The sequence below is a fragment of the Rhinoderma darwinii genome, chromosome 5 (assembly GCF_050947455.1).
Source record: "Rhinoderma darwinii isolate aRhiDar2 chromosome 5, aRhiDar2.hap1, whole genome shotgun sequence".
Lineage (NCBI taxonomy): Eukaryota > Metazoa > Chordata > Amphibia > Anura > Rhinodermatidae > Rhinoderma > Rhinoderma darwinii.
Genome location: NC_134691.1, coordinates 219,356,370 through 219,383,484, shown reverse-complemented (window position 1 = coordinate 219,383,484; position 27,115 = coordinate 219,356,370). Strand labels below are relative to the sequence as shown.

At 41.8% G+C, this 27,115-nt stretch overlaps 1 protein-coding gene across 3 annotated transcripts in view; it reads left to right on the top strand.

Moving 5' to 3' along the window:
• The window catches only part of BBS9 (Bardet-Biedl syndrome 9), a 462,971-nt gene that overhangs the window by 161,531 nt on the left and 274,325 nt on the right, over positions 1 to 27,115 (top strand). For all 3 annotated transcript variants that reach the window (XM_075826942.1, XM_075826941.1, XM_075826943.1), the window contains exons 8-9: positions 15,201 to 15,384; positions 19,332 to 19,461. In XM_075826942.1, the coding sequence (XP_075683057.1) occupies positions 15,201 to 15,384; positions 19,332 to 19,461 (314 nt within the window). The remainder of the gene's footprint in view (positions 1 to 15,200; positions 15,385 to 19,331; positions 19,462 to 27,115) is intronic.

The following is a 27,115-nucleotide window of genomic DNA, read 5'->3' as shown; positions in this document are numbered from 1 at the left end:
AGAAAAAAGGGATGTCATATGTGTAAATTTGGAATGCAAAAACATAAATATGAGCATTACTAAGAGAATGAGGGTACCAATACTGGATATGAATAGTTAATAAGAAATTAGTGAACAAATGAATCTGGTATGGTATAATGATGCGCTATAAAGCCGATATTAGAGCCGACAACCGGTAAATGATAATAGGTAAAGAACGAAATAATAAAAATGAAGAATGATATGGGGACAAGAGGCTAAATAATGCAATGTACAAATGTAAAGGACAGTAACTGAAAATTAACAGTGTGTACTATTAATACTGATGATGGCAAAGGGCATATGACCTGAAGATATAACAAAGAAATACAGAATAAATCTGTAACGGAATGTAACGATGAAGATAGAACAAAACATCAATGGTACAAAACATAAAATACACAAATATATTAAAACGTAATAGTAATTAAGCCAATTATTAATCCAAAGTGGACTCAGAGACATCATTAAGGCCATCAGGTTGAAGGGTTTTCATTTTAAAAATCCAGTAGTTTTCGCGTTGCTTAAGTTTGCTGAATCGATCAGTGATATTTTGCGGAATTTGCTCTATAGGTGTAATGAGCAAACTGCTAAACTGTCTATTATGTATAGTGGAGAAATGTCGAGAGACACTATGTTTTAAAAAACCAGTATTAATGTTGAATCTGTGGTTATTGATTCTGGTCCGTAAACATTGCGTAGTACGGCCAATGTATTGGAGATGACACGGACATTCCAACAAATAAATGACGAACGAGCTTCCACAGTTCAGAAAACTATTGATCTTAAAAGATTCTTTAGTCATTGTGGACGTGTAAATGGAGGTCTTGTGAGTGATATTAGTGCAACACATACATCTCTGTCGGCCACATTTAAAAGAGCCCAAAATTCTAGGAAGCAAACTGGAAACAGGTATCATGGGATTTTTTAGTTTACTAGGTGCTAAAATATTTTTAAGAGATTTTGATCGTCGATAGGTGATGGTGGGTCTATCCGGTAATTCAGTTTTTAAAAAAGGATCATTTCTCAAAATGTGCCAATGTTTATCGAGGACCTCTCGGATTTTTTTGTTTCCACTATTAAAAGTTGTAATAAAATTATTACTGAATTTCTGTTTATTTTTGATTGCTCTATCTTGCTTAATGCACGAAGATTGTGACAACAAAGAAGCTTTCTGACGTGCCCCTTTGATTAAACTTAAAGGAAAATGTTTTTCCCTAAACCTTTTTTCCAATAGGTTACATTCCTCTGTAAAATCGGAGTCAGTTGTACAATTTTTTCTCACTCTCCTAAACTGTCCAAAGGGAACATTTTTAATCCAAGGGGGGTAGTGGGCACTGTTGAAATTTAAGTAGCTATTTACATCAACAGTTTTGAAATGGGTCTTTGTTATAAATTTGTTAATTCTAGTGTCAAATGAAATGGTCAGGTCTAAAAAGTTAATAGACAGAGTGGAAAAAGTGTATGTAAAAGAAAGTCCTAAGTTATTTAAATTAAGATGATCAATGAAAGATGAAGCTTCGGTCTCATTGCCCAACCAAATGAAGAGAAGGTCGTCGATATAACGTTTATAAAATAGAATTTTGCTTTTAAAGGGGTGATCATGGTATATATAGTGATCTTCAAAATGTCCCATGTATAGATTAGCATAAGACGGTGCGAACTTTGAGCCCATGGCGCATCCTTTGATTTGGTTGTAGAATTTATTATCAAAAGTAAAAGAATTATGATTTAAAATAAAGTCAACACATTTGTTTAAAAATGCAATTTGATTCTCTGGCATACAGGTTTTAGTAGATAATGCAGAATTAATGACCTTTAGACCTTTGGAGTGGGGAATATTGCTATAGAGGGCAGTTACATCAGCTGTGAGGAAATTGATGGGGTACATAGAATTGGTGATGTTAAGTGAATGAAGTTCTCTGATTACTTGGGTCGAGTCCCTAAGGTATGATGGAAGACTGACTACTAAAGGTTGAAGGTGAGTATCAATGAAATGAGAGAGGTTGCTAGTAAGGGACCCGATCCCCGATATGATCGGACGACCAGGGGGGTTGGTTATGGATTTGTGCACCTTTGGGAGATGGTATAAAAAGGGTATGCTTGGGAAGGGCATATTAAGAAAGCCTCTTTCTTTTTTGGTAATGATCCCTTCATGAAAAGCTGTATCTATAAGAAGGGTGTATTTAGGTATATGAATGGGTAACGGGTTTATAGCTAGTTTAACGTAAAAACTGCTGTCGTCCAAAATTCTATAGGATTCATCCAAATATTTGTCCTTGTCCATGATAACAATCCCACCGCCCTTGTCAGCAGAACGGATCACAATTTTATTATTTTTGGCCAATGATTTCAATGCAATTCTCTCCTGGTAAGTGAGATTATGAGGAGTATTAATGGGTTTATCGAGGGATCTGAGTTCATTACCTACTAAAGCAGAAAAGGTTTCTATAAAAGCACCTTGGTGGTGCAAAGGGTAAAAGTTTGATTTAGGCTTCAAATTAGTGGCAATAATTACTTGGGGACTAACTGAAGTGGATGGTTCAGAAATCGCAGTCGGTAATGGAACGGTAGGGGCCATTTTGGACATAGAGAAATGCCTAGTAAGGGTAAGTTTACGGATAAAACGATTGAGGTCCATAAAGAGATCAAAAGTATTAGGTGGGGAGACAGGGCAAAAAGAGAGACCTTTGCTAAGGAGACTAATCTCATGTGAATTAAATTCATAAGAGGATAAGTTGAAAAGTTTGATTATTAATAGATGGTTCGATGTTTCTTCAGATTGGTTGGTGAGGGTCTCTTTGTTTGCATTTCGTTTAAGGCCTCCTCTTCTTCCTCTATATCTAATTTTCTTTTTGTCGATATTTTTTGAACTAAGGGAAAAAAATGTGTAATTGTTTGGATTTTTGGACTTATGAGGTAAGTGATGAGTTGGTCGTTGCTGTTGATGGTCGGCGTGACAGGTGGCATTGTGAGTTGGGAGGGAAGTCCTAAAAAAGAAGTAGTAGTGTCTAAAAAAGATACAGGCGCTGAAGCTGCAGCTTCAGATGCAACAAAAATTGCATCATTGGGCAATGATGCAAAGGCGACATTCTCTGTACAGGTGGGTAGAGACATTTCAAAAAGACTAGCAGAGGTATTGTGAATGGACAATTGTAAGAGGGAGGGGGATATATCATGGTCAGAGGATAAAATGGACTCATTAGGAGATAGGGATATTGGGATGGGATTGGAGGACTCTTCAATGGTGGATTGGAATTGTAATAGACGGAATTCCAATTCCGAAGCCTTAAAAGCATTGATGGGTACTTTAGTAAGGTGATTAATGGGTGGTGCCGAAATATATATTTGTGTATTTTATGTTTTGTACCATTGATGTTTTGTTCTATCTTCATCGTTACATTCCGTTACAGATTTATTCTGTATTTCTTTGTTATATCTTCAGGTCATATGCCCTTTGCCATCATCAGTATTAATAGTACACACTGTTAATTTTCAGTTACTGTCCTTTACATTTGTACATTGCATTATTTAGCCTCTTGTCCCCATATCATTCTTCATTTTTATTATTTCGTTCTTTACCTATTATCATTTACCGGTTGTCGGCTCTAATATCGGCTTTATAGCGCATCATTATACCATACCAGATTCATTTGTTCACTAATTTCTTATTAACTATTCATATCCAGTATTGGTACCCTCATTCTCTTAGTAATGCTCATATTTATGTTTTTGCATTCCAAATTTACACATATGACATCCCTTTTTTCTACATTCGTTGAGCTGTTATTTATTTATGTTTTACCGGCATTTGCCGACTGCATTCTTTTGTGTGTATTAGGATTATGTTTCAATTGTCTTTTTTACTCTCCTGATTATCGTGCCATTATACGGCCCATTTATACATTTTACATACTTTTTATTCTTATATTGTTTATAATTGTTGTATTGACACCAGCACCTATTTATCCGTTTATTTCACGGATAACCCCTCATCCTGTTCTGCATCCCCTGATTCGGTACTACCTGTTTCATTGTTCCTACATTGTTCCCTAGCATATTGACTTGATCTTTCCTTTTTTATCATTTTTATTATTTTGATTACGTTTATTATTTTTTGGTCATTGTTATCTGTCATTTTTTGACCTTTGAACTCTGACGTCACTTGAACGCCCTGCCCCTGTTCACATTGGCGGGTTTTTTTGAACTTTATGACTGTATTTAAACTGTGATGTCTGTTCTATGTTTCACGACCTGATGAAGATGCCGGTTCGGCATTGAAACGCGTAGTCGTATTACCATTAAAATTTTATTTAATCATCATCATTTCATCATTGGATTATCATCAACATTCCGTTGTTTTCACTTCGGTCTTATCCGTGTGCAGCAGCGCCCTTGCAGACTCTTTTTTTCAGCCTACCCAGCATATGCCTTCCATCCTGAAACCAATGGCCAAACTGAGAGGACTAATCAATCTCTAGAACAATATTTAAGGTGTTTTATCTCTGACTGTCAATATGATTGGGTCTCATTCATTCCCCTCGCCGAATTTTCCCTTAATAACCGGGTCAGTAACTCGTCAGGGGTCTCCCCCTTTTTCTGTAATTTTGGGTTTAATCCACGGTTCTCCTCCGTTTCACCTGGTAGTTCCAACAATCCCGAGGTAGAGGTCGTTCATCGGGAACTGTGCACAGTCTGGGCCCAGGTTCAGAAGAACCTAGAGGTGTCCCAGAGCGTACAAAAAACTCAGGCTGATAGAAAACGTTCTGCAAACCCATTGTTTATGGTCGGGGATCTGGTGTGGTTATCGTCTAGGAACTTGCGTCTTAAGGTCCCGTCCAAGAAGTTTGCTCCCCGGTTTATTGGGCCGTATAAGGTCATTGAAGTCCTCAATCCTGTCTCCTTCCGGCTGGAGTTACCCCCATCTTTTCGTATACACGACATGTTTCATGCCTCCCTCCTTAAACGCTGCTCCCCGTCCTTGGCTCCCTCGAGGAAGCATCCTGTTCCCGTTCTCACCCCTGAGGGGGTGGAATTCGAGGTGGCCAAGATTGTGGACAGCAAGATGGTCCAAGGCTCCCTCCAGTACCTGGTCCATTGGAGAGGATACGGGTCTGAGGAGAGGACTTGGGTACCCGCCCGGGATGTTCACGCTGTGGTATTGGTCAGGAAGTTCCACCTTCGTTTCCCCAGTAAACCAGGTCCACTTAGAAAGGGTCCGGTGGCCCCTCATAAAAGGGGGGGTACTGTAAAGGATCTGCCAGGCACAGCTTCGGGGTAATCAGTCTGCACCTGAATCTACGTCTCTGAGACTGACTCCATCCTCCACCACTCAGGATGGCAGGCTTAGGAGTGGGAGAGCCTATCGCAGCCTGGCCAGACGGAGCTAGCTCCCGCCCTCTGTCTATTTATACCTGTCTTTCCTGTTCCTCCTTTGCTTGTGATTCTTCTCGTGTGGTTTCCTGGCCCAGCTACAGCTCCTAACTATTTGATCCTGCTCCATACTGACCCTGGCTTACTGACTACTCTCCTGCTCTGCGTTTGGTACCTCGTGCTCTCCTGGTTTGACTTGGCTCGTTCACCACTCTGGTTGCTCACGGGCTTGCCGTGGGCAACTGCCCCTTTCCCTTTGCTTTGTATTCCCTTGTATGTTTGTCTCGTGCACTTAGTGAGCGTAGGGACCGCCGCCCAGTTGTACCCTGTCGCCTAGGGCGGGTCGTTGCAAGTAGGCAGGGACAGAGTGGCGGGTAGATTAGGGCTCACTTGTTCGTTTCCCTACCCCCGTCGTTACAGTGTCATGAGAAAACAGTCTCAGAATCGCTTGGATAGGTAAAAGCATTCCGACGTTATTACCACATAAAGTGAAACCTGTCAGATTTGAAAAATGAGGCTCTGTCAGGAAGGTCAAAAGTGGCTAAAGAGGGAAGGGGTTAAAGGTCCTAATACTAAAGGATCATTTTAAGAACGACAGAGAAAGAAAGATTTGGGAATTCAAGCTGATGATAAAATTCCAGTCATTGACACACGGCCTCAATCCAACACCTGGATATATAAGCCACTGCATGGACACACGTTACATCCCCCATCAGCAGGTTTGCCAACCTTCACTTCAGAAATTTCTGGACAACTGAGCAAAAAATCACGGACAGACCAAAATTTTTATGGACACATTACAAAATCATTGCCTGTGCAGTGTGCTAGGAGTGACTCACCTATCACAGCCTCGTCTGTAGCTTTCCCCCCGCTAATTTATGTGATATTTTCTCTGATTAGTTGTTCACTTTCCCTTTTTTTCTCCATCCGGCCCAGACCGCTGTGACAACTTATTCCAGCCACGACTTGTCTCTGGAAAATTTGACACACAGACTTCTCTAGCACCCTCCACACCTATACCCCATCCCCTAAACAAACTCATAATCCACAGTGTCCCAGAATTGAATAATGATCCCTTAGTGCTTGACCCAATAAAAGTGCCCATCAGTAACCATTCCCCCTTTGTGGCCCCTGTACATAGCACCACACACAGCACCACCCTTTAGATAGCGCCACACAACCCGCCCTTGTACATAGCGCCACACAGCCTCCCTTTGTAGATAGCGCCACAGAGCCCCCCTTGTAAGTAGTCCCACACTGCCCCCATGTAAATAGCTCCACACAACCCTCCCTTGTAAATAGCACCACACTGCCCCCTTGTTAAAAGCTCCACACTGCCCCCCTTGTAAATAGCTTTACACTGCCCCCCTTGTAAATAGCTCCACACATCCCCCTTGTAAATAGCTCCACACAGCCCCCTTGTAAATAGCTCCACACAGTCCCCTTGTAAATAGTTCCACACTGCCCCCCTTGTAAATAGTTCCACACTGCCCCCCTTGTAAAGAGCTCCACACCGCCCCCCTTGTAAATAGCTCAGCTCCACACTCCCCCCTTGTAAATAGCTCCACACAGCCCCCTTGTAAATAGCTCCACACAGCCCCCTTGTAAATAGTTCCACACTGCCCCCCTTGTAAATAGTTCCACACTGCCCCCCTTGTAAATAGTTCCACACTGCCCCCCTTGTAAATAGCTCCACACTGCTCCCCTTGTAAATAGCTTCACACTGTCACCCTTGTAAATAGCTTCACACTGCCCCCCTTGTAAATAGCTCTACACTGCCCCATTGTAAAAAGCTCCACACTGCCCCTCTTGTAAATAGCTCCACACTGCCCCCCTTGTAAATAGCTCCACACTGCCCCCCTTGTAAATAGCTCCACACTGCTCCCCTTGTAAATAGCTCCACACTGCCCCCCTTGTAAATCGCTCCACACAGCCCCCTTGTAAATAGCTTCACACTGACCCCCTTGTAAATAGCTTCACACTGACCCCCTTTTAAATAGCTCCACACTGACCCCCTTTAAAATAGCTCCACACTGCCCGCCCTTGTAAATAGCTCCACACTGCCCTCTTTAAAATAGCTCCACACTGCCCCCCTTTAAAATAGCTCCACACTGCCCCCCTTTAAAATAGCTCCACACTGCCCCCCCTTTTGAATAGCTCCACACTGCCCCCCTTGTAAATAGCTCCGCACTGCCCCCTGTAAATAACTCCGCACTGCCCCCCCCGTAAATAGCTCCGCACAGCCCCCCTTGTAAATAGCTCCGCACAGCTCCTCCTTGTAAATAGCTCCACACAGCAAACAGAGTGTAGAGCGGTAGTGGTAGCCTAACGTAGTGGTAGCCTAACTCTCCGCTCTGCCTTACTTGACTCACTGAGGAGCCGAGGTGGTCATGCGACGGAGGTCCTCTTCTGCTCTTCTGGCTGGGGTCGGTGATGGCCCGGAAGTTGACCAGTCCAGTCACCTGACCTCATGTCGTTGACGTGAGGTCAGGTGACTGGATTGGTCCACTCCAGGCACCGACCTCACTTGGCAGCATATTTTCAGATTGGCATATTTTGGCGCGGCCTTGATACTGTGCATGCACTTTTTGGCGCATGCGCAGTGCAAAGTTCCGGGACAATAAAGAAATATCCCGTTTTTTGCTTTTTTTCTGCCGGACGCTATGGATGACAGAAAAAAAACACCCATTTTTTGCGGACTGTCCGTAAATTTACGGACGGTTGGCACCCTGCCCATCAGACTGACTCCAGATCCCTTAACTCCTAAATCATCACCCCTATAACCTCAGTTTTATAGCCCCGGCTTATCTTAATGATTTATCACCTCATGTACTAATTGTCTTTGTGTAACATCTTAAATGTTGTTCTTTTTTCTAAGTAATTTATTTGTAAACCTGCCTGAAGAAGGAGCCTGTGTACTATGAAAGCTTGCATATACAGTTTTCCTGGTTATCCAATAAAGGTATTTTGTATTTTTTAACCTAAAGGCAGTATCGGTTAAAAAATAGGGGTAGTAGAAATGCTGTAGAAAACTGAATGCTGAGGCAGGTTATCATGGCAACCTGTGTCAGGCCCCATGCACACGGTCGTAAAAATCATCCATAATTGCGGACCGCAATTACGGTCCGCAATTACGTACTCATTCACTTCTATTGTCCACGGACACCTTCCCGTTTATTTACGGGAAAGTGTCCAGGCCCTAGAAGTGATAGCACATGTTCTATCTTTTGCTTTTTACGGTCCGTGCTCCCATACTTTGTATGGGAGCAGGGGGCCAAAAATGCGGACGGCTGCACGTGGCCGTCGGCAGCCGGCCGTGCCCGCAATCTCGGCCTGTGATAATGTGCATGGTCATGTGCATGAGGCCTCAGTTTAGTCTCTTCTGTTGCTCGTTAGTACAAACGATACCACAGATTATTGATCGTCCGCATTGTGGACTGATCATTATCTTATGTGCGGTGCCGGCTTTACAGTTACAACTACAGGAAGAAGATGGATTTGTTGATTAATATTATGAATCAATCAATATTTTTCATTCCGCAATATATATTCTGATTTCAACAATGTCCTGTATTTGTCTTATATTCAATAAAATATTGGTTTACATTGTTGTTTATTTGTAAATGGATAAAAAAAAATGAACCACAATTGATCATGAGATTAATATATAACAACTGTGTTGGGAAACGTTCTGTATCATTTTATTTTCAATTGAACTCACTTATTGGTTCCTTATAACTACTGAATACCTTATAAACTTTGACAGGTCTAGGTCTAAATGGCCACTGTGAGCCATGAACCTTTTGCTGTCTAATGTTTTATTTGTAAGGGGGACTTGCTATTTAATGTTTTATTGTTCATGACATTCTAACTGACCCGTGCTTAACAATCTGCTATATCTCTCTTGAAGTGAACTTGTTATCAGCATTTCACCTATTGAACTCTCCTCACCCCTCGCTGACCGCTGCTGTCAAAAGTGCATTGCTATTATCCCCTCTCCTAAACTCCTCCTCCTCCGACTGTAAATAACGGTCTGCAAACATTTTGCGCCTTTTATGGTAATCCAGCAGTCTCATTCGTTCCTCTTCTTATGCCCGCCCACTGCCAAAAACGTGCCCGTCCTGATGCCAAAATGTTGTCTGAGATAGCATGCTTGTGCCCATCATGTATGGTCCGATACCCTTCCCTGCTTTGTCCGTGCCTCTAATCTAGTTACTGCGCATGTGGCGCCGAGGATCGAGGATCTGTCAATCAAAAGTAAGGAGGCAGGGTTAACTCTAAAAGGCTTGAGGAATAAAGATATGACTCTTTGTGAACAAAGATATGACTCTTTTATGCTCATTAGCATACGGAACAGGAACAATAAAAAAGGGAATACTAAAAGGGAGTACAGAGCTTACTTAGAAAATAATTATAAGTTACATGAAAATGATTTTTCACCCATTTCCACCGTGTAATGCTAGTTTAATAAGTGAAATGCTGGTGACAGGTTCCATTTAAACCATATTATCGCCTTTTTAAATGGAGGTGCTCAACCAATGATCTACTAGCTGATAAGAACAACATAAAGGCACAAAGCACCAGCTGGTTTGAAAAAATGACTGCAATAAAGGGACTCTCCGGCCAAAACCTTACATTCCCATGTGTACCATGTGTTTTTCCCAGCCTGATGAAGAGACCAGTCCGGTCTCGAAACGCGTAGCACTTAGTTTTAATGTATTTATTTTATCCTAAAAACGCAAAAAATATAAATAGATCTATCTTTGTAACAGTCGTGGATTTTATTGATATCCTACCAGCGGCTCTAGACCCAAGGAGCTTGCCCTTTCTTCGTCTCTGCACTTATGAGGATCCGCACCGTACATTGGGATTTCCTCATTTCCATTGTATACCTACCATGTGTACCATCATGGTATTCTATGTGTCAGTCTCTCCCCTGTTATTTTCCTTGCTGCTTCTATCTCTATATATCAGACTGGGATGGTTGCTTAGCAGCAGTGTGAATCAGACTTGGTGACACGCTTTCTCTGCTTGAGTCTATGGAGAACTATGTGTCACCTATCACAGGCTTCAGCAGTTCCTGTACCACACTAGGTTTGCACACGAGGGACAGAAACCTCTATCATCAGCTACCACTGATACTTGGACAGGTTCCTGTCACACTGGTATAATGTAGAAGAATATAGTGCAGCCTCCCTGTCTGTATACTTATGGTTTCTCAGTTTATTTAGGAGAATACAGAAAGAATGATAATCCGTGTCCCCCAGTATGCACAAATGGTACGGTCTTTAAATGGTCAAGTGATGCTCTGCTAAAGCATCATGATAGCAAAGCAGAGAGGAAGAGAAAGCTGGGGAAATCTAATGATCAAGATGGAGGCTTTTTTAACCCCTTAAAGACCAGTCCAATTTGAGTTTTTTCATTTTAGTTTTTTCCTCCACGCCTTCCGTTAGCCATAACTTTTTTATTTCTTTGTTGACGTAGCCACATGAGGGCTTGTTTATTGCAGGACAAGTTGTAGTTTTTCATGGCACCATTTATTGTACCACATAATGTACTGGGAATCTGAAAAAAAATTATGTGTGGAGTGAAATGGACAAAAATCAGCAATGACACAATTTTTTGGAAGTTTTGTTTTATGGCGTCCATAATCCGGTAAAAACTACATATTCACCTTATTCTACAGGTTGATGCGATTACGGCGATACCAAATTTATATGTTTTGTTTTATGTTTTACCACTTTTAAGAAAAATCTAACTATTTGCTAAAAAGAAAAAAAAAATTGTGTCGCCATATTATGAGAGCCATAACTTTTAATTTTTTTTTCATAAATTTAGAGCTGTGTGGGCTTAAGTTTTGCAGGTCGAGCTGTAGTTTTCACCAATACCATTTTGGAGTACATGCGACTTTTTGATCACTTTTTATTCCTTTTTTTTTGGAGAGCCAAGGTGACCAAAAACCAGCAATTTGCATGTTTTATATATTTTTTTTTACGTCGTTCACCGAGTGGGTTAAATAATGCTATATTGTGATAGTCCGGACTTTTACAGACGCGGCGATACCAGTTATGTTATCTTATTTTTTTTAACATTGCTCTAGGGAAAAAATGGGAAAAGGTGTTTTTTTTTTTTTTTACTTTTCATATTTTTTTTGGAACATTATAAAAATCTTTATTTAACTGTTTTTTACTTTTTTTTATTAGTCCCCCTAGGGGACTTGAAGCAGCGATCGCTTGCATGATATACTGCAATACTAATGTATTGCAGTATATCGTGATTCTTACAGGCAGGGCTGGCACAGGCAGGGCTTCAAAGGAGTACAAAGATGGCAGATCTGGGGGCCTTCATAAGGTCTCCAGGCTGCCTAACAACCGTCGTCACCGTACGATCCCCTCGTGGAGGGGGTGCGATGCCGTATGAACAACAATGTCTGGGGCTTCCCCAGATCCAGAGTCCCGTGCAGAGCGCTAGTACAGGCTCTGCTCCAGGACTCTGTGGAATTCCCTGACATCGCTTTCCATATATGGACAGTGTGTCAGGGTCTTCCCCAGAGTGGAGTCCTGGGCAGAGCGCTAGTATAGGCTCTGCTCCGGACCCTATGGAATTCCCCGACATCACTGTCCATATATGGACAGTGTGTCAGGGTCTTCCATAGAGCGGAGACCTGGGCAGAGCGCTAATATCGGCTCTGCTCCGGGACTCTATGGAAATCCCTGACATCGGTGTCCATGTTTGGACACACGATGTCTGGGGCTTCCCCAGAGCCAGAGTCCCGGGCAGAGCGCTAGTATAGGCTCTGCTCTGGGACTCTGGGGAAGCCTCTGACATCGCTGTCCGTACATCGACAATGATTTCAGGGGCTTCCCCAGAGCACGGGTCCCAGTGATGTCAGGAGCACAGCTGGAGTCTCAGGAAGAGCCTACTAGCGCTCTGCCCGGGACTCCAGCTTTGGGGTTGCCCCTGACATCACTGTGGCAGCATCTGCGGAGGGCACTGTGGCAGCATCTGCGGAGGGCACTGTGGCAGCATCTGCGGAGGGCACTGTGGCAGCATCTACGGAGGGCTCTGTGGCAGCATCTACGGAGGGCACTGTGGCAGCATCTACGGAGGGCACTGTGGCCGCATCTACGGAGGGCACTGTGGCCGCACCTACGGAGGGCACTGTGGCCGCACCTACGGCGGGCACTGTGGCCGCACCTACGGCGGGCACTGTTGCAGCACCTACTGAGGGCACTGTGGCAGCATCTACAGAGGGACACTATGGCAGCATCTACAAAGGGTACTGTGGCATTATCTACAGAGGGCACTGTGGCATTATCTAGGGGTGTGTTGCGTTATCTACAGAGGGCACTGTGGCAGCATCTAAAGGGGGCACTGCAGCAGCATCTACAGAGGGAACTGCGGCAGCATCCACAGAGGGCACCCCGGCAGCATCCACAGAGGGCAGTCCGCAGCATCCACTGAGGGCACTGTGTCACTATCTAAAAAGGGGCTGCCCAATCTTGACATGTGTCTGCCAAACGCTGCTAACTGAGCCGCCGGACTGCATTTAGCGACACTTAAACTGGAAAACTGGATTGTTATAATAAGCATGTGGAGAAATATCTAATTTTAAACCTAGCCGTATTATTATAGTAGTGTATTATTATTATTAGAGTAATATAGTGTTTATAGTAGTTCAAATAACTAATTAAAAATAATTTTGTATTGTATCAAATTTTAAAGTATTGCGGCCCGTCAACTTCCCATTTTTTCTAAATGTGGCCCACTTACCCGGCCGAGTTTGAGACCCCTGGTGTAGAGTGTGGTATACAGTCAGGGGGGGAATGCAGACATGTAAATTTGTTTATCCACAGGAGGTCCTTTTTAATACAAAAAGTAGTCTTGGCTGCCGGTCATGGTTGTATGTCTTAGTAACAATGAGTAAAACCTACTCGCCAGGCAGCTAAAAAATATAAATTTTCATTTTTAAGTCATCTTAATACCATTTTAGGAAATCAGAAATGTTTTTAAAAGTATTTCCATTTTATAGGAATACTGAAAGGAAGCACTGGTTATAATGCTTCCTGCAATAAATTAGCTGGGTAGAGTTAGGTCGCTTTGAGATGGCCATAATATGGGAGCAGGTTAGCATCTGTATTATGATCGCAATGCCTTGACCACCTGCATTTCTATTGAACTAGACTTACATGACCTTAGGATTTTATTGGGTTCTAAGTCCTATTCAGTGGAAATGTAGGTCTGGGAATTGCTGTCATAATACGGATTCTAAAATATGGACGCCTGAAAGCAGCCTTCGTCTAGTTGAGCAGGATGTGGTTGCAGGCAACAGCCATCTGTAGTTAAACCAAATATGATTTGTTTAGTTTTTCTTTCTTTCAGTGGATCAAATTGGATAGTAACACTGGTTCAATTAATTCATCAGTTTATCAATCCATTTTTTATATCCATTGTGAAGAAAAAATAGTGCCCTTAAAAAAAATATGTATTTCGTCACAAAAAGGTCAGTAAGAAATGGGTGCCAGGTAGCTCAAACTTCCTCACTTACATAGAGGGCAGTTTTTTGGTACTTATGTAACTGGGCATCTTAAGGCTGCCTGTCTGCCAGTAAACCGCAGATCAGCAAGATCAGACTGAGATAATCCATGGTGGAGAGACACTAGGTAAGCAGTCAGATGAGCATTGTTTTTTTGGACACCACTCCACTAGCGCTACTTCTCTGCCTAAAGGAAATAGGGGGAAAATATTAAAGGCATTATGCCAGTTTTCCACTGTTAAAGATTTGCAAATTCTAGCGCATTACATATTTGCGCAATAATTTGCAACTTTTTACTGTTTTCCGCCGCCCATGGCTCTTTCTTATAAGTGGGTGGGACCTAGCAGAAGGGACGGGCCAATCATGGCCTGACAAACTAGGGTAAATTAGTGTGGAAATCTCTTCTCTTTTTGGCGCATTCAGCAGAAGATTCAATACATTTTATTAGGAGGCGTGCGCCTCTTTATAACTTAGTCGCATTTTTCTCCTGCTGGCTTCAGACTAAGACTGGCATATGAAACGCAAGTCTTAGTAAATCTGCCCCACAGTCTGTCTTCCCTTTGGCAATTGCACAATGCAGTTAAACGGCTCGTTTAGAACCTCCAGCTCGCCAACAGTAAAAGCATGGGAGGCGCTTCAGACTTCAGCACAGTTTTATTTCTTGGGGTGGAGATGGCCTAACTATTAATTTTGATATGGGGCCTTGTGATTTCTATCTCCAACTTTGGTTTAGTAGCTTTATTAATATCTTTTTTTTTTTTTTTTTTTTCAAGACAATATTTGTTCGGAATGGTATAGAACAGCACTAATCTGAAAGAGGATTTCCTGTTAGGTTGAAGTTTTTTTCTTTTATCCGGTGAATAAAGGGGCTCTGTCAAGTCACCAGAAAATCGTGCCTTGTTAAGGATAACCATGTATCGTGAATGTGTTTCCACGTAAATCTAAATGCTGCTTCCTATCCCTACTGCCAGACTTCAGTGATCTTTAGCAGGAAAAGTCCTAGAAAAGGATGAAGACAAATTACAAAAGCGAAACAAATATATTATTTATGCAGAAAATGTGTGTCTGAAAAGGTGTATGCTTTGCTTCTAATAATTCTAATTAATGGCATGGAAATGAGAAAGCCCAAGTATAACAAATAGAATTTTCTCCGAGCTGTTTAGGTTCGGGTTATAGCATGCTCTTCATGCGTCTGGATAACATCAAGTATTAATTAGGTGATATGCAGCTGCTAAAGTGCTTCATTTTATACGCTGCTCATTTTCTTCCACAGGCCGACTGGATCCTGAACATAGGTGAGCAGGCCTTGGATATCAGCATAGTTTCTTTTAATCACACGGCTTTCTCAATATTTGTACTTGGCGAGAGAAGCGTCTTCTGCCTCAAAGAGAACGGACAGATCCGCTTCATGAAAAAGCTTGAGTACAGTCCAAGCTGCTTCCTTCCATATTGTTCAGGTTAGTTGAAGAATAATGAAATGCAATGTTTTGAGCGCCACAGGACCTGGTGTACAAATTTATATATGGTTTAATATGCTGTCTGCATACGCTGTTCCTCTTGATAATTTACAGACACCTTTTTTTGGCAATAGAGTAAGCTAAATAAGAGCAGAACGTTTCATCAATATATTGTGTTTAAAGCTTTCATCCACTTACCTGTATTGAGCCAGAATTCTGATTTTGTGTCTAATTGTTTTTGGCTTCAAATATTATCTGGAGTATAAGACCGCAAACTCAATGGGCTGTTGCTGAAATAGTGAGACAGTTTACCTACAGTTATGCAGGATATATACAAAATAAGTCTTTTGTTTCCCCAGCATCCTTGCTCACTCCTGGTCAATAAACTGTACGTATCAAATTTGTGAGGGAAGTTTGGAGTAGAAAGCAATGTTAAAGTGATAGGGACAATATTTTCACTGTTGGACTACAGATTTAAAAAGTGACTGCAGTTTCAGCAAACTTTTTGTCACGCGCGGGATGTGGACCCACTGGGCCATAACGCGTAGCGGGATAGCACCTGGCCAAACAGGTACAATGCAATGTCTATAGTCCAGAAAGGGTACCTTAGGCAATGTAGACAGTAGTGGTAGATTCAGGCTAAGATGAGGCTCCGATAGTAGACAGACACCCGGCGGGGTGCAACACAATAAATGCAGCGGAGGGCACAACACGACTCCAACTCTTGACGGCACAGAGGCATGGTAGCACGGGATACAGGGTACAGGCAGCAGGAATGGGTAACACTGGGAACTGGAAAACAATAGGAGACCATTTGAAATGACAAACTTTAGGTAACACAACAACGCTCAGGCAAGGATCGGGAGGGCAGAGCCCCTTTTATAGTCACATAGCATTCTGGGCTGATTGCAGTATTCTGCAACTGTGCTCGTACTGGCCCTTTAAGGCCGTGCACGCGCCCTGCGGGAGACAGTGTCCGAACCAGGAAGTGAGTGCCAGCGTCTCTCAGGAGGGAGATGCCGCCGGGAACTCACTTGTCCATGGCCACGGCCGTCAGAGGGTAAGTCAGGACGACGGTCGGCGGACATAGACGTTACACTTTTATAATAGAGACTTATCAGGAGTTTGTGCCGGTGGGGGTTCGGGTGCTGAGACCCCCACTGTCGCTGAAACGAAGGTGCATAAGTGCTCAGCTAACCGCCCAGCACCTTCAGCTGTGATTGGCTCTTCTGTACCTTTTGTTTCAGCGACAGTGAAGTCTTAGCACACAGACCCCCCACAGATCCAAACTACTGATTTGTCTCACTGAAGTGTAGTCAATCTAAGTTAATAGTCCAATCATATTGCTATTAGGGTGGACATTTTGGGGTCATAGTCCAACGTCTTGCAGCACTGGGGTTCTCTGTTAGAACCCAACCAAATGCAATATTTGTATGAAGTTTGTATGATCTCCTTTGGCTTGTATGGATTTTTCTTTGTTTCTAGTTTCTTTTCACACTTCACAAGCAACATAATAGCAACATAATTTTTTTTCTATGAAATTGGCCTTAAGCTGGTCATACACATTAGATAAAAGTCAGTCACGTTCACTGATAATAAAAATGTGTATCCGAAGCATCGAGAAGGATTGGTCATGTCTGCTTTTCACGTGTCCGATCCATTGCTCACTCGGGAGATAAGCTGCTGTTAAAGAGGTTGTCCAATTTGTGGGCTGTTTTTTATACTAATGACCTATTCACAGGATAGTTAATCAGTGTATGATCGGTGGGGGTACGACACCCTGATCACACTGATCAGCTGTTCCGGGAGCCAGGAGTTATGCAGCGGTCGGTGCTGGAAGCAAAAGACCCCGGTCACAGTATACACCGCTTTCCAAATTATTATGCAAATGTTATTTTTCGCTGATTTTCCTAAATAGTCGATGCAAATGACAGTCAGTATAATCTTCAAGCCATCAACCGTTGGAGTATAATGCAAATTTTATTGAACAAATCTCCTAATGATAACAGATTTTTTTTTAGAAGTAAAGAACTCAAAATGCACTGTTTCAAATTATTATGCACAACAGAGATCAAAACATTTTAAAGGTTGTAAAGAGAACTAAAATGGTAATTTGTTGAATTTGCAGCATCAGGAGGTCATATTTACAGAAATCAAAAGCTCTTTCAATCAAAAAAAAGTTACATGTTAACATAGGACCCCTTCTTTGATATCACCTTCACAATTCTTGCATCCATTGAATTTGTGAGTATTTGGACAGTTTCTGCTTGAATATCTTTGCAGGATGTCAGAATAGCCTCCCAGAGCTTCTGTTTTGATGTGAACTGCCGCCCACCCTCATAGATATTTTACTTGAGGATGCTCCAAAGGCTCTCAATAGGGTTGAGGTCAGGGGAACATGGGGGCCACACCATGAGTTTCTCTCCTTTTATGCCCATAGCAGCCAATGACACAGAGGTATTCTTTGCAGCATGAGATGGTGCATTGTCATGGATGAAGATAATTTTGCTACGGAAGGCACGGTTCTTCTTTTTGTACCACGGAAGAAAGTGGTCAGTCAAAAACTCTACGTACTTTGCAGAGGTCATTTACACACCACCAGGGACCCTAAAGGGGCCTACCCGCTCTCTCCCCATGATTCCAGCCCAAAACATGACTCCGCCACCTCCTAGCTGACGTCGCAGCCTTGTTGGGACATGGTGGCCATTCACCAACCATCCACTACTCCATTCATCTGGACCATCCAGGGTTGCACGGCACTCATCAGTAAACAACACGGTTTGAAAAGTAGTCTCCATGTATTTCTGAGCCCACTGCAACCGTTTCTGCTTGTGAGCATTGTTTAGGGGTGGCCGAATAATAGCTTTATGCACACTTGCAAACCTCTGGAGGATCCTACACCTTGAGGATCGCGGGACTCCAGAGGCACCAGCGGCTTCAAATACCTGTTTGCTGTTTTGCAATGGCATTTTAGCAGCTGCTCTTCTAATCCTATTTATTTGTCTGGCAGAAACCTTCCTCATTATGCCTTTATTTGAACGAACCCGTCTGTGCTCTGAAACAGCCACAAATCTTTTCACAGTACGATGATCACACCTAAGTTTTCTTGAAATATCCAATGTTTTCATACCTAGTGCAATACCTTGGACAATTTCACGCTTTTCGGCAGCAGAGAGATCCTTTTTCTTTCCCATATTGCTTGAAACCTGTGGCCTGCTTAATAATGTGGAACGTCCTTCTTAAGTAGTTTTCCTTTGATTGGGCACACCTGGCAAACTGATTATCACAGGTGTCTGATTACAATGATCCAAAGAGCCCTAAGACACAATACCATCCATGAGTTTAATTGAAGAACTAATAATTAAATGTTTATGACACTTAAATCCAATGTGCATAATAATTTGGAACACCGTGTAGCAACCGTGCTGCAGTACTGCAGCTCCGCTCCTATTCAAGTGATTAGAAGCAGAGCTGCAGTAACTCGGCACCGACCCCTGCATAGCTTTTGGTTCCCGGAGGCAACCGAAGCAGCTGATCAGTGCGTGCTCCGGGTGTCGGACCCTCACCGATGATATACTAATGACCTATCCATACAACCCCTTTAAGTGCCTGGCATTCTATCTTTTTCCCTAGGTGCGTGTATTTAGGGGTAGTGAGGGTCATAGAAACAGCTTTTTATAATGTATGGCCAGTTTTAATGTGTGTAAGATAGGGAAATTAGTTTGTGAGCTCCACTGAGGACAGAGACTGATGTGAGTGATTACAGTTTGTGTACGATGCTGCGGAATTTTTTAGTTCTATATATGCCACAGGGAATTGTGCCCAAAAATTGGTATACATACACCCCCCCCCCCACCCCGTGTTCTAGAATATAAGAGAAATGCAGAGGTCTGAATGCTCTGAGCATAGACTATTTAACTTAGCTCTTTTTTCTTGTTATTCTACAGTGAGTGAAGGAACAATAAACTCTTTGGTGGGAAACCATAATAACATGTTACTTGTGTACCAGGATGTGACACTGAAGTGGGCAGCTCAGCTTCCGCACACTCCTGTAGCAGTAAAAGTTGCCAATTTCCAGTAAGTATCTTGGAATATCCACTAATTTGGTTTTGCTGGTACATGAGCAAGTCTTAGTTCTTCAAAACAGCCTTGGGTTTTGTGTAAGGGAATTGTTTGCTTTTATATGTACTTTACTTTCCTTCTGGATCTTGTACTTTTTTTTTTTCTTTATCCCCTTTTGTTTTGTAATCGCTAGTCACGTCATTGGGTAAGTCACAACCCATAAAATCCCTGGTTTGTCTATAACCTGGCTGTACAGGATCCTGCAGTATTTTCCGTTGCATTTGCAGCTATCAGAAACATTGTTACAAACACTGATGATTTAATTTTGCAGTGATTGTATTTTCTCTGGTTACTGGTCTATTCTCCTGTCTTTGACTGTACCGTATATGCGAGAAAACCTTTCAATTCTTGCTTAAAACTCATGATTGAAAGAGCAAGTTCCCAATAGTCATGTGAGGCTATCTCTATGGCCATTGCCAATAATAGTTAGACTCCACCTTTAACTCCTTAACGACATCCAATGTAATAGTACGTTGTGGTGCTGATGCGGGCTCAGAAGCTGAGCCCGCACCATCGCCAGCGGGTGTCAGGTGTATATTACAGCTGACGCCCTGTTGCATGGCCAGGACTGGAGATGGCCTCCGATACGGCCGATTAACCCCTTAGATGCAGCGCTCAAAAGCGAGCGCTGCATCTATGGGGTTTCCTAGCAGATCAGAACGCCGCAATCCAAATCGCAGGGTTCCGATGGCTGTTCTGGCAGACCAGAGGCCTAACAAAGGCCTCCTGTCTGCCAAGTACGGAAGCCTGCTGGTCTCGCCCAGATGTGGGGCCTAAAAGGCTTCCGACTTCTAAAGAAAGATTGCGCAGGCTCAGGAGCTGAGCCTGCGACATCAGCTGCCAGTGTTGGCTGTATGTTACAGCTGACACCGTGCTGTAACGGCAGGGATCGGAGCTAGCTCCGATCCCTGCCATTAATCCCTTAGATGCGGCGATCAAAAGCGATCGCGGCATCTTAGTCTCTTGTAGCAGTTGGCATCGACACGATTTGATCGTGAAACTGTCGATCATTACTATGATAACCAGAGGCCTAACAATTGCCTCCTGGTCTTCCACATACGATAGTTTATTAGGCCCCGCCCAGAGACGGGACCTAATAGGCTTGATGTCAGTGAATGACTGACAGCTCTAATGCATTGCACTACGTCGGTGCACTACGTCTAATGTATTAGAGTAAAGATCAGAGGTGCAGCCCCTCAAGTCCCCTAGTGGGACAAAAAAAAAAGTTTAATGAAAGTGTAAAAATAAAAGTTTCAAGTTAATAAAAACAAACACTGCCTTTTTTCCTATAAGTCTTTTATTATAGGAAAAAAATTAACGCGTTAAAAAAGGTACACATATTTGGTATCGCCGCGTCCGTAAAGACCCAAACTATAAAACTATAATATTATAATATTTGTGAACACCACAAAAAAGAAAAAAAACAAACAATGCCAGAATCGCTATTTTTTTTTTATCACCACCCCTCCCAATATATAGAAATAAAAGTCGCATGTGCCCCAAAATAGTACCTATAAAAACTACAACTGGTCTCGCAAAAAACAGGCCCTTACACAGCTTTTTTGACTGAAAAATAAAAAAGGTATGGCTCTCAGAATATGGTGACACAAAAAAGAAATACAATTTAAAAAAAAAGTGATTTTATTGCGCAAAAACACTGCAAAACGTAAAAAAAACTATATACATTTGGTATTGCCGTAATCGTATCAACCCGCAGGATAATGTAAAATTGTCACTTATAGCCCACGGTGAACGCTGTCAAAAAAAAGAAAAAGAGTAAAAAACATTGTCAGAATTCCTGTTTTTTGGTCACCTTGCTTGCCAAAAAAATGGAATAAAAAGTGATCAAAAATCATGTGTACCCCAAAATGGTACCAATGTAAACTACAGATTGTCCTGCAAAACAAATAAGCCATCATACAGCTCCATTGGAGAAAAAATAAAAAAGTTCTGGCTCTCAGAATATAGCGACACAAAAGGTGCAGAGCGTTCCAAAAGCGGATAGGATTGGGCAACATTTATCAGTGTGACACTAGCCACATATCTGCGGATTTTTATTTATTTACCCCATTATTATACCCTGATGTACCCCTCACAGTTTACATATGCCCCCACATTATAAATTGAAATACCAGTAAAACCCCAAACAGAACTACTTCCAAGCTAAATCTGCGCTCCAAAAGCCAAATAGCGCTCCCTCCATTCTGAACCCTACAGCGTGTGTAAACAGCAGTTTACATCCACGTTTATGGCATCGCCATACCCTGGGAATTTTCACTTTGCACCATCTGCTGCGCATTAATTTCTCATGAAAAACACCTCTAGGGTCAAAATTCTCACTTACACCCCTTAAAATGCTGGTGTAGTTTCCAAAATAGGGGTCACTACTTGGGGGGGTTTGTTTTATCTATTTGACCTCAGAGCCCTGCAATTGTGGGTTAAAGGTCCGAAAATCACCAAAATAGACCTCAAAAACGCATTGCTGCTCATCACTTCTGAGCCCTGTCATATGTCCAGGCAAATGATAAATTCCTTGAGAGGTGTAGTTTCTAAAATGGGGTCAATTCTTTGGGGCTACCACTGTACTCTGGTACCTTAGGGTTTTGCAAATGCAACATGGCGCCCAAAAACCAAGCCAGCAAAATCTGCATGCCTAACAGCGCTCCTGCCTTTCTGAGCCCTGCCGTGTGTCCAAACAGCCGTTTATGACCACATATGGGGTATTGTCGTAATCGGGAGAAACTGCGTTTCAAATGTTGGGGTGCTTTTTCTCCTTTATTCCTTGTAAAAATTGAAAATTTCCACGTTTTATCAGAAAAAAAGTAATTTTCAATTTCACACCATAACTCTACTAAATTCAGCAAAGAAAAAAACGGTGGAGTCAAACTGCTCACTATACCCCTCGATAGATTCCTTCAGGGGTGTAGTTTCCCAAGTGGGATCACTTTTGGGTGGTTTTCACTGACTTGGTCCCTCAGGGGCTTTGAAAATGTGACATGGCACCCAAAAACCATTCCTACAAAACTTGAGCTCCAAAAGCCAAATGGTGCTCCTTCCCTTCTGAGTCTTGCTGTGTGTCCAAATAGCAGTTTATTACCACATATGGGGTATTGCCATAATCGGGAGAAATTGATTTTCAAATGGTGAGGAGTTTTTTTTGTCCTCTTTGCCCCGTATATATTAAAGATTTCTACGTTTTATTGTGAAAAAATTAGATTTTCATTTTTACATCCTAATTCAGCAAAAAACCTGCTGGGTTAAAATGCTCACTATACCCCTTGATAAATTCATAGAGGAGTGTAGATTGCCAAATGGTGTCTTTTTTTGGGGGGGGGGTTCCACTGTTTTGGCAGCACAAGCCCTCTTCAAACCTGACATGGTGCCTAAAATATACTCTAATAAAATGGAGGCCCCAAAATCCACGAGATGCTTCTTTGCTTCTGAGGCCACTATTGCCACAGGTGGGATATTTTTAAAAATTGCAGAATTTGGGCAATAAATTTGGAGTTGCGTTTCTCTTGTAAAACCTTCTGTGTTACAGGAAAAAAATTAATTAAAACAGGTTTTCTGCAAAACAAAATACATTTATAAATTTCACCTCCACATTGCTTTAATTCCTGTAAAACACCAAAAGGGTTAAGAAACTTTCTAAATGCTGTTCCGAATACGTTGAGGGTGCAGTTTTTAAAATCGTGTGTTTTATAGGAGTTTTCTATTATATAAGGCCCTCAAAGCTACTTCAGAACTAACCTGGTCCCTGAAAAAATAGCCTTTTGAAATTTTCTTGAAAATGTGAGAAATTGCTGCTAAAGTTCTAAACTATAAAAATGCCCCTGCCCTTCTGATCCTTCCCGGAGCGTTGTTTGTAATTCCCATGTTAGTCTTGCAAATGGTTCCTTAGTGTTGTCCCGTTCCCAGTGTTCCCGTGCCCTGCTACCTATATCCAGTGATGGGTTATTGTTCCTGAGCCTGTTTAGTGTTTGGAGGCACAACCTACTACACCCGTCCGCCATGTCTGGCGCAAACTACTGCACCCGTTGTCATCCGCCACGTCTGGCGCAACCTACTTCACCCGTTGTCATTTGCCACGTCTGGCGCAACCTACTGCACCCGTTGTCATCCGCCATGTCTGCCGCAACCTACTGCACCTGCTGTCATCCGCCACGTCTGGCGCAACCTGCTGCACCAACTACCATCTGTGCCAGAGCCCCTGCCACCATCTAGACTATTTCAGGTACCCTTGTGCTATGAAGTTGTATAGACCTTTGCATAGACTGTGACTTGGCCAGCTGCCTCTCCGCTACGGCGGAGCAGCCTAGTGGGTCCACATACCCCTAGATTGTGACCGTTATTATCCTCCCACACAATATATATTGCTTTTACATTTATTTTTTTTTGTTTTGTAGAGACACAAATGATAGACAATCTTACATTCAGAATCAATACGTACATAGTAAGAAAAAAAATAAAATAAAATCATTTGTGATCCAAGTCCTCGTATGCTTAGTATGAGACACACCGTAATAAATTCTATACTCTCCTGGTGTTATAGAATAAAAGGGTTAACACGATAACCAACAAGTGAAATAAAACAAAATTCGGGCCTGTTCACATCAGCGTTCGGTTTCCAATGGGTTCCGTCAGACGGAATGGTCTGACGGAACCCATCAACGGAAACTGAACGCTAATGTGAACACACCCTTCAGGAACATATTAACAGGTGATTTTCTCGTTGTTTTAGTAATGGACAAATTTATGTAATCATATACAGGTAGAAATATATCTGGCAAGGACACAACTTTGTTTCTAATTATGTAATCTGGTTTTGTTATGGGAGGAGGTTAGCTATATAGTCCATTTTTTAATGAATTGAGAGTATTTGTTAAGTGCAGAGGCTATAGTCTGTTTGTATAAGCTGTTTTCATTAATGATATTAATTATTTCTGCTAGGGGCAGGGGATTAGGATTCTTCCAGCAATTATAGATCTAGTAGCAATGATAGCATGGGCTACTACTCTTCTATGCTCATAAGGAAATAAATCTAGGTCCAGTGAAAGAAGACATTGACTATGTGTAAGTAAAATGGGATAGCCACAAATTTGAGATAAAAGGTTGCCAATTGCTTCCCATAAGGAGGCTATAACCCAACACTCTCACCATATATGTTTCAAATCTGCATTGCTTTCCTTACAATGCCAACAATTACATGCTGTTCCTTGGAATATTTTTGACTGTTTTTAAGGAGTAAGGTTCCATCTGTAAATTATTTTTCTAGAATTTTCAAAATGATTGGAACATTTTGACATTTGAAAAATAAAAAATAAATCTTGCCAAAATATTTTTCAATGCCGTTCAGTATAAAGCAGACCTGTCCCTGTAGTATGTTGGATTTAAATAGGGAAGCATATTTTATGACAGATTTGCTTTAAAGGGCTTGTCCCACGAAGGACATTTATTACCTGTACACAGAATAGGTGATAAATATCTGATCGCTGGAGGGCTCCACTGGGACCCCCACTGATCACTAGAATGGGGTTACTGAGACCCCCGTTCCTGCTTACTGCACTGCTGCAGATCAACTTTTTTCGGCAGCCCCATAGACATTAATTGGAGCTGCAGGGCACATGCGTAACCAGTGCTCCATTCAAACTCTTCCTCACTGCAGTCGTACAGGGAGGAGAACAGGGGGGCTCGAGACCCGTTCTAGTGATCAGTGAGGGTCCCCCAGCGATCAGACATTTATCACCTATCTTGTGGATCGGTGATACATGTCCTTTGTTGGACAAATCCTTTAAGGTGTAGCTCAACCCTAAGCAAAATAGTATTTGACATATTATTCCCTTCATGAAGGTACATTGGCCTTTGGCCATTTTATTAATGTGATTGTGCATAATTCCACTGCATCCAGCGCAGAACTGCAATGTCATATTTTCACAAGACCAGAAGCAGAAGACTGAGCCTGCATGACCAATCAGGAAAATTCTATGAAAGTTATAGCAGCAGACTTTGTGTTAACATATTACTTTGTGCTTTCTTCTTCCAGGTTATCTACCTTTACAAGTTTGTTTTATACTTTTCTATGACCATCTGATAAACCAGAATATCTGATAATTCGGCACTTATCAAGTCCTATTGATGCTGGATTAAACAAATTTTACTGTACTAGCTGTCTTTGTAGTTAGATTTTCTTTACAATTGCTACATACAACTGAATATCCCGATATTACCGGGCACTCTTGGTCTTGACTTGGACATCACCACATATTTCACAAAAAGTGCATTGTGTATTAAAAATGTAAAAAAAATACTAAAACAAAATACTTCTTAAAACTTAGTGGAGTGAAATACCCGTTATGACAAATAATATCTCATAAAAGCGTTTTTTTTTTCTCTTTGCGTTGTTTTGACTCCAGTTGTGCCTAATTCTAGGTCTACTTACTGGGCAGTATCTCTTTCCCTCTATTTGTATGACAGCTGCTACATACAGGATGTGTGTAACATAGTCCAAGTGCAGCACTTGATAGATTTAATTTTTAATACTGCTGGTTTGTTATTATTACAATTCAAGAATGAGTTGAATAGTGGTGGATTTGGCAAACCTGCAAAGAGTGCGTGGTTGTATGGAACACGATTAGAGCCAGTTCAGGCAGATATTAGGAAAATAAAAGTTTGTGTGCGAAAACAAAGTTAAATAAAAGTGAAAGAAAACGAGGTGACAACAGGATTTAAGAACAAAGGCATTGTTAAATGGTCACTAACTTTTCAACAAACTTTGCATAAATTAGTAGAACAAGGGAATATAACTTTGTAATATAATTGATATATTTGGTCACCTCACTTCCAAAAAAATTTAAATAAAGATTGATAAAAAAGTCATATGTGCCCCAAAATGGTACCAATAAAAACTACAGCTTGATCTGCAAAAAACAAGTCCCCGTCCCACTCCATCGATGGAGAAATAAGTGTCCCAGAATATGGGGACACAAAATAGTTATTTTTTTTAAGAAGTGGCTTTTTTTCTTTGTAAAAGTAGTACATTATAAAATAAACTCTTATTAATTTGAAGTGGTTGTAATCATATTGACCCACAAAATAAAGATAACATGTTTTTACTGCATGGTGAACGCCGTAACAACACCTCTCCCCAAATTAAGAAATTGCAGATTTTTCCAAACTTTATATGGTACCTTTAATGGTGACAATACAACTCGTCCCAGTAAAAAACAAGCCCTCGTGCTGCTATATCAACGGAAAAATAAAGAAGTCATGACTTTTGGAAGCCGGGGAGGAAAAAATTTAAATTAATAACTGAAAAATGACTGCGACGCCTAGGAGTTAATGAAAATACCTCTTTCTCCACTTACCAGGATCTCCCCCCTCTCCTGTTTACTCACTCTGAATTTACTGCTAAATCTGTCTGTTCAAGATGAGACATACTGAGGGATCAGGTTGCAGCTGCCCATTGAAGTCTAAGAGGCAGAAGCAGAGTGAGAGAGACAGAGATGCTGCAGCTTCTAGTAAGTGTAGCTGGATTCACAGCTACACTTCTCATTACTGCTGTATGATGTTCTCCATGATGCTGCAACTTCTATATATGCGATAGATAAAG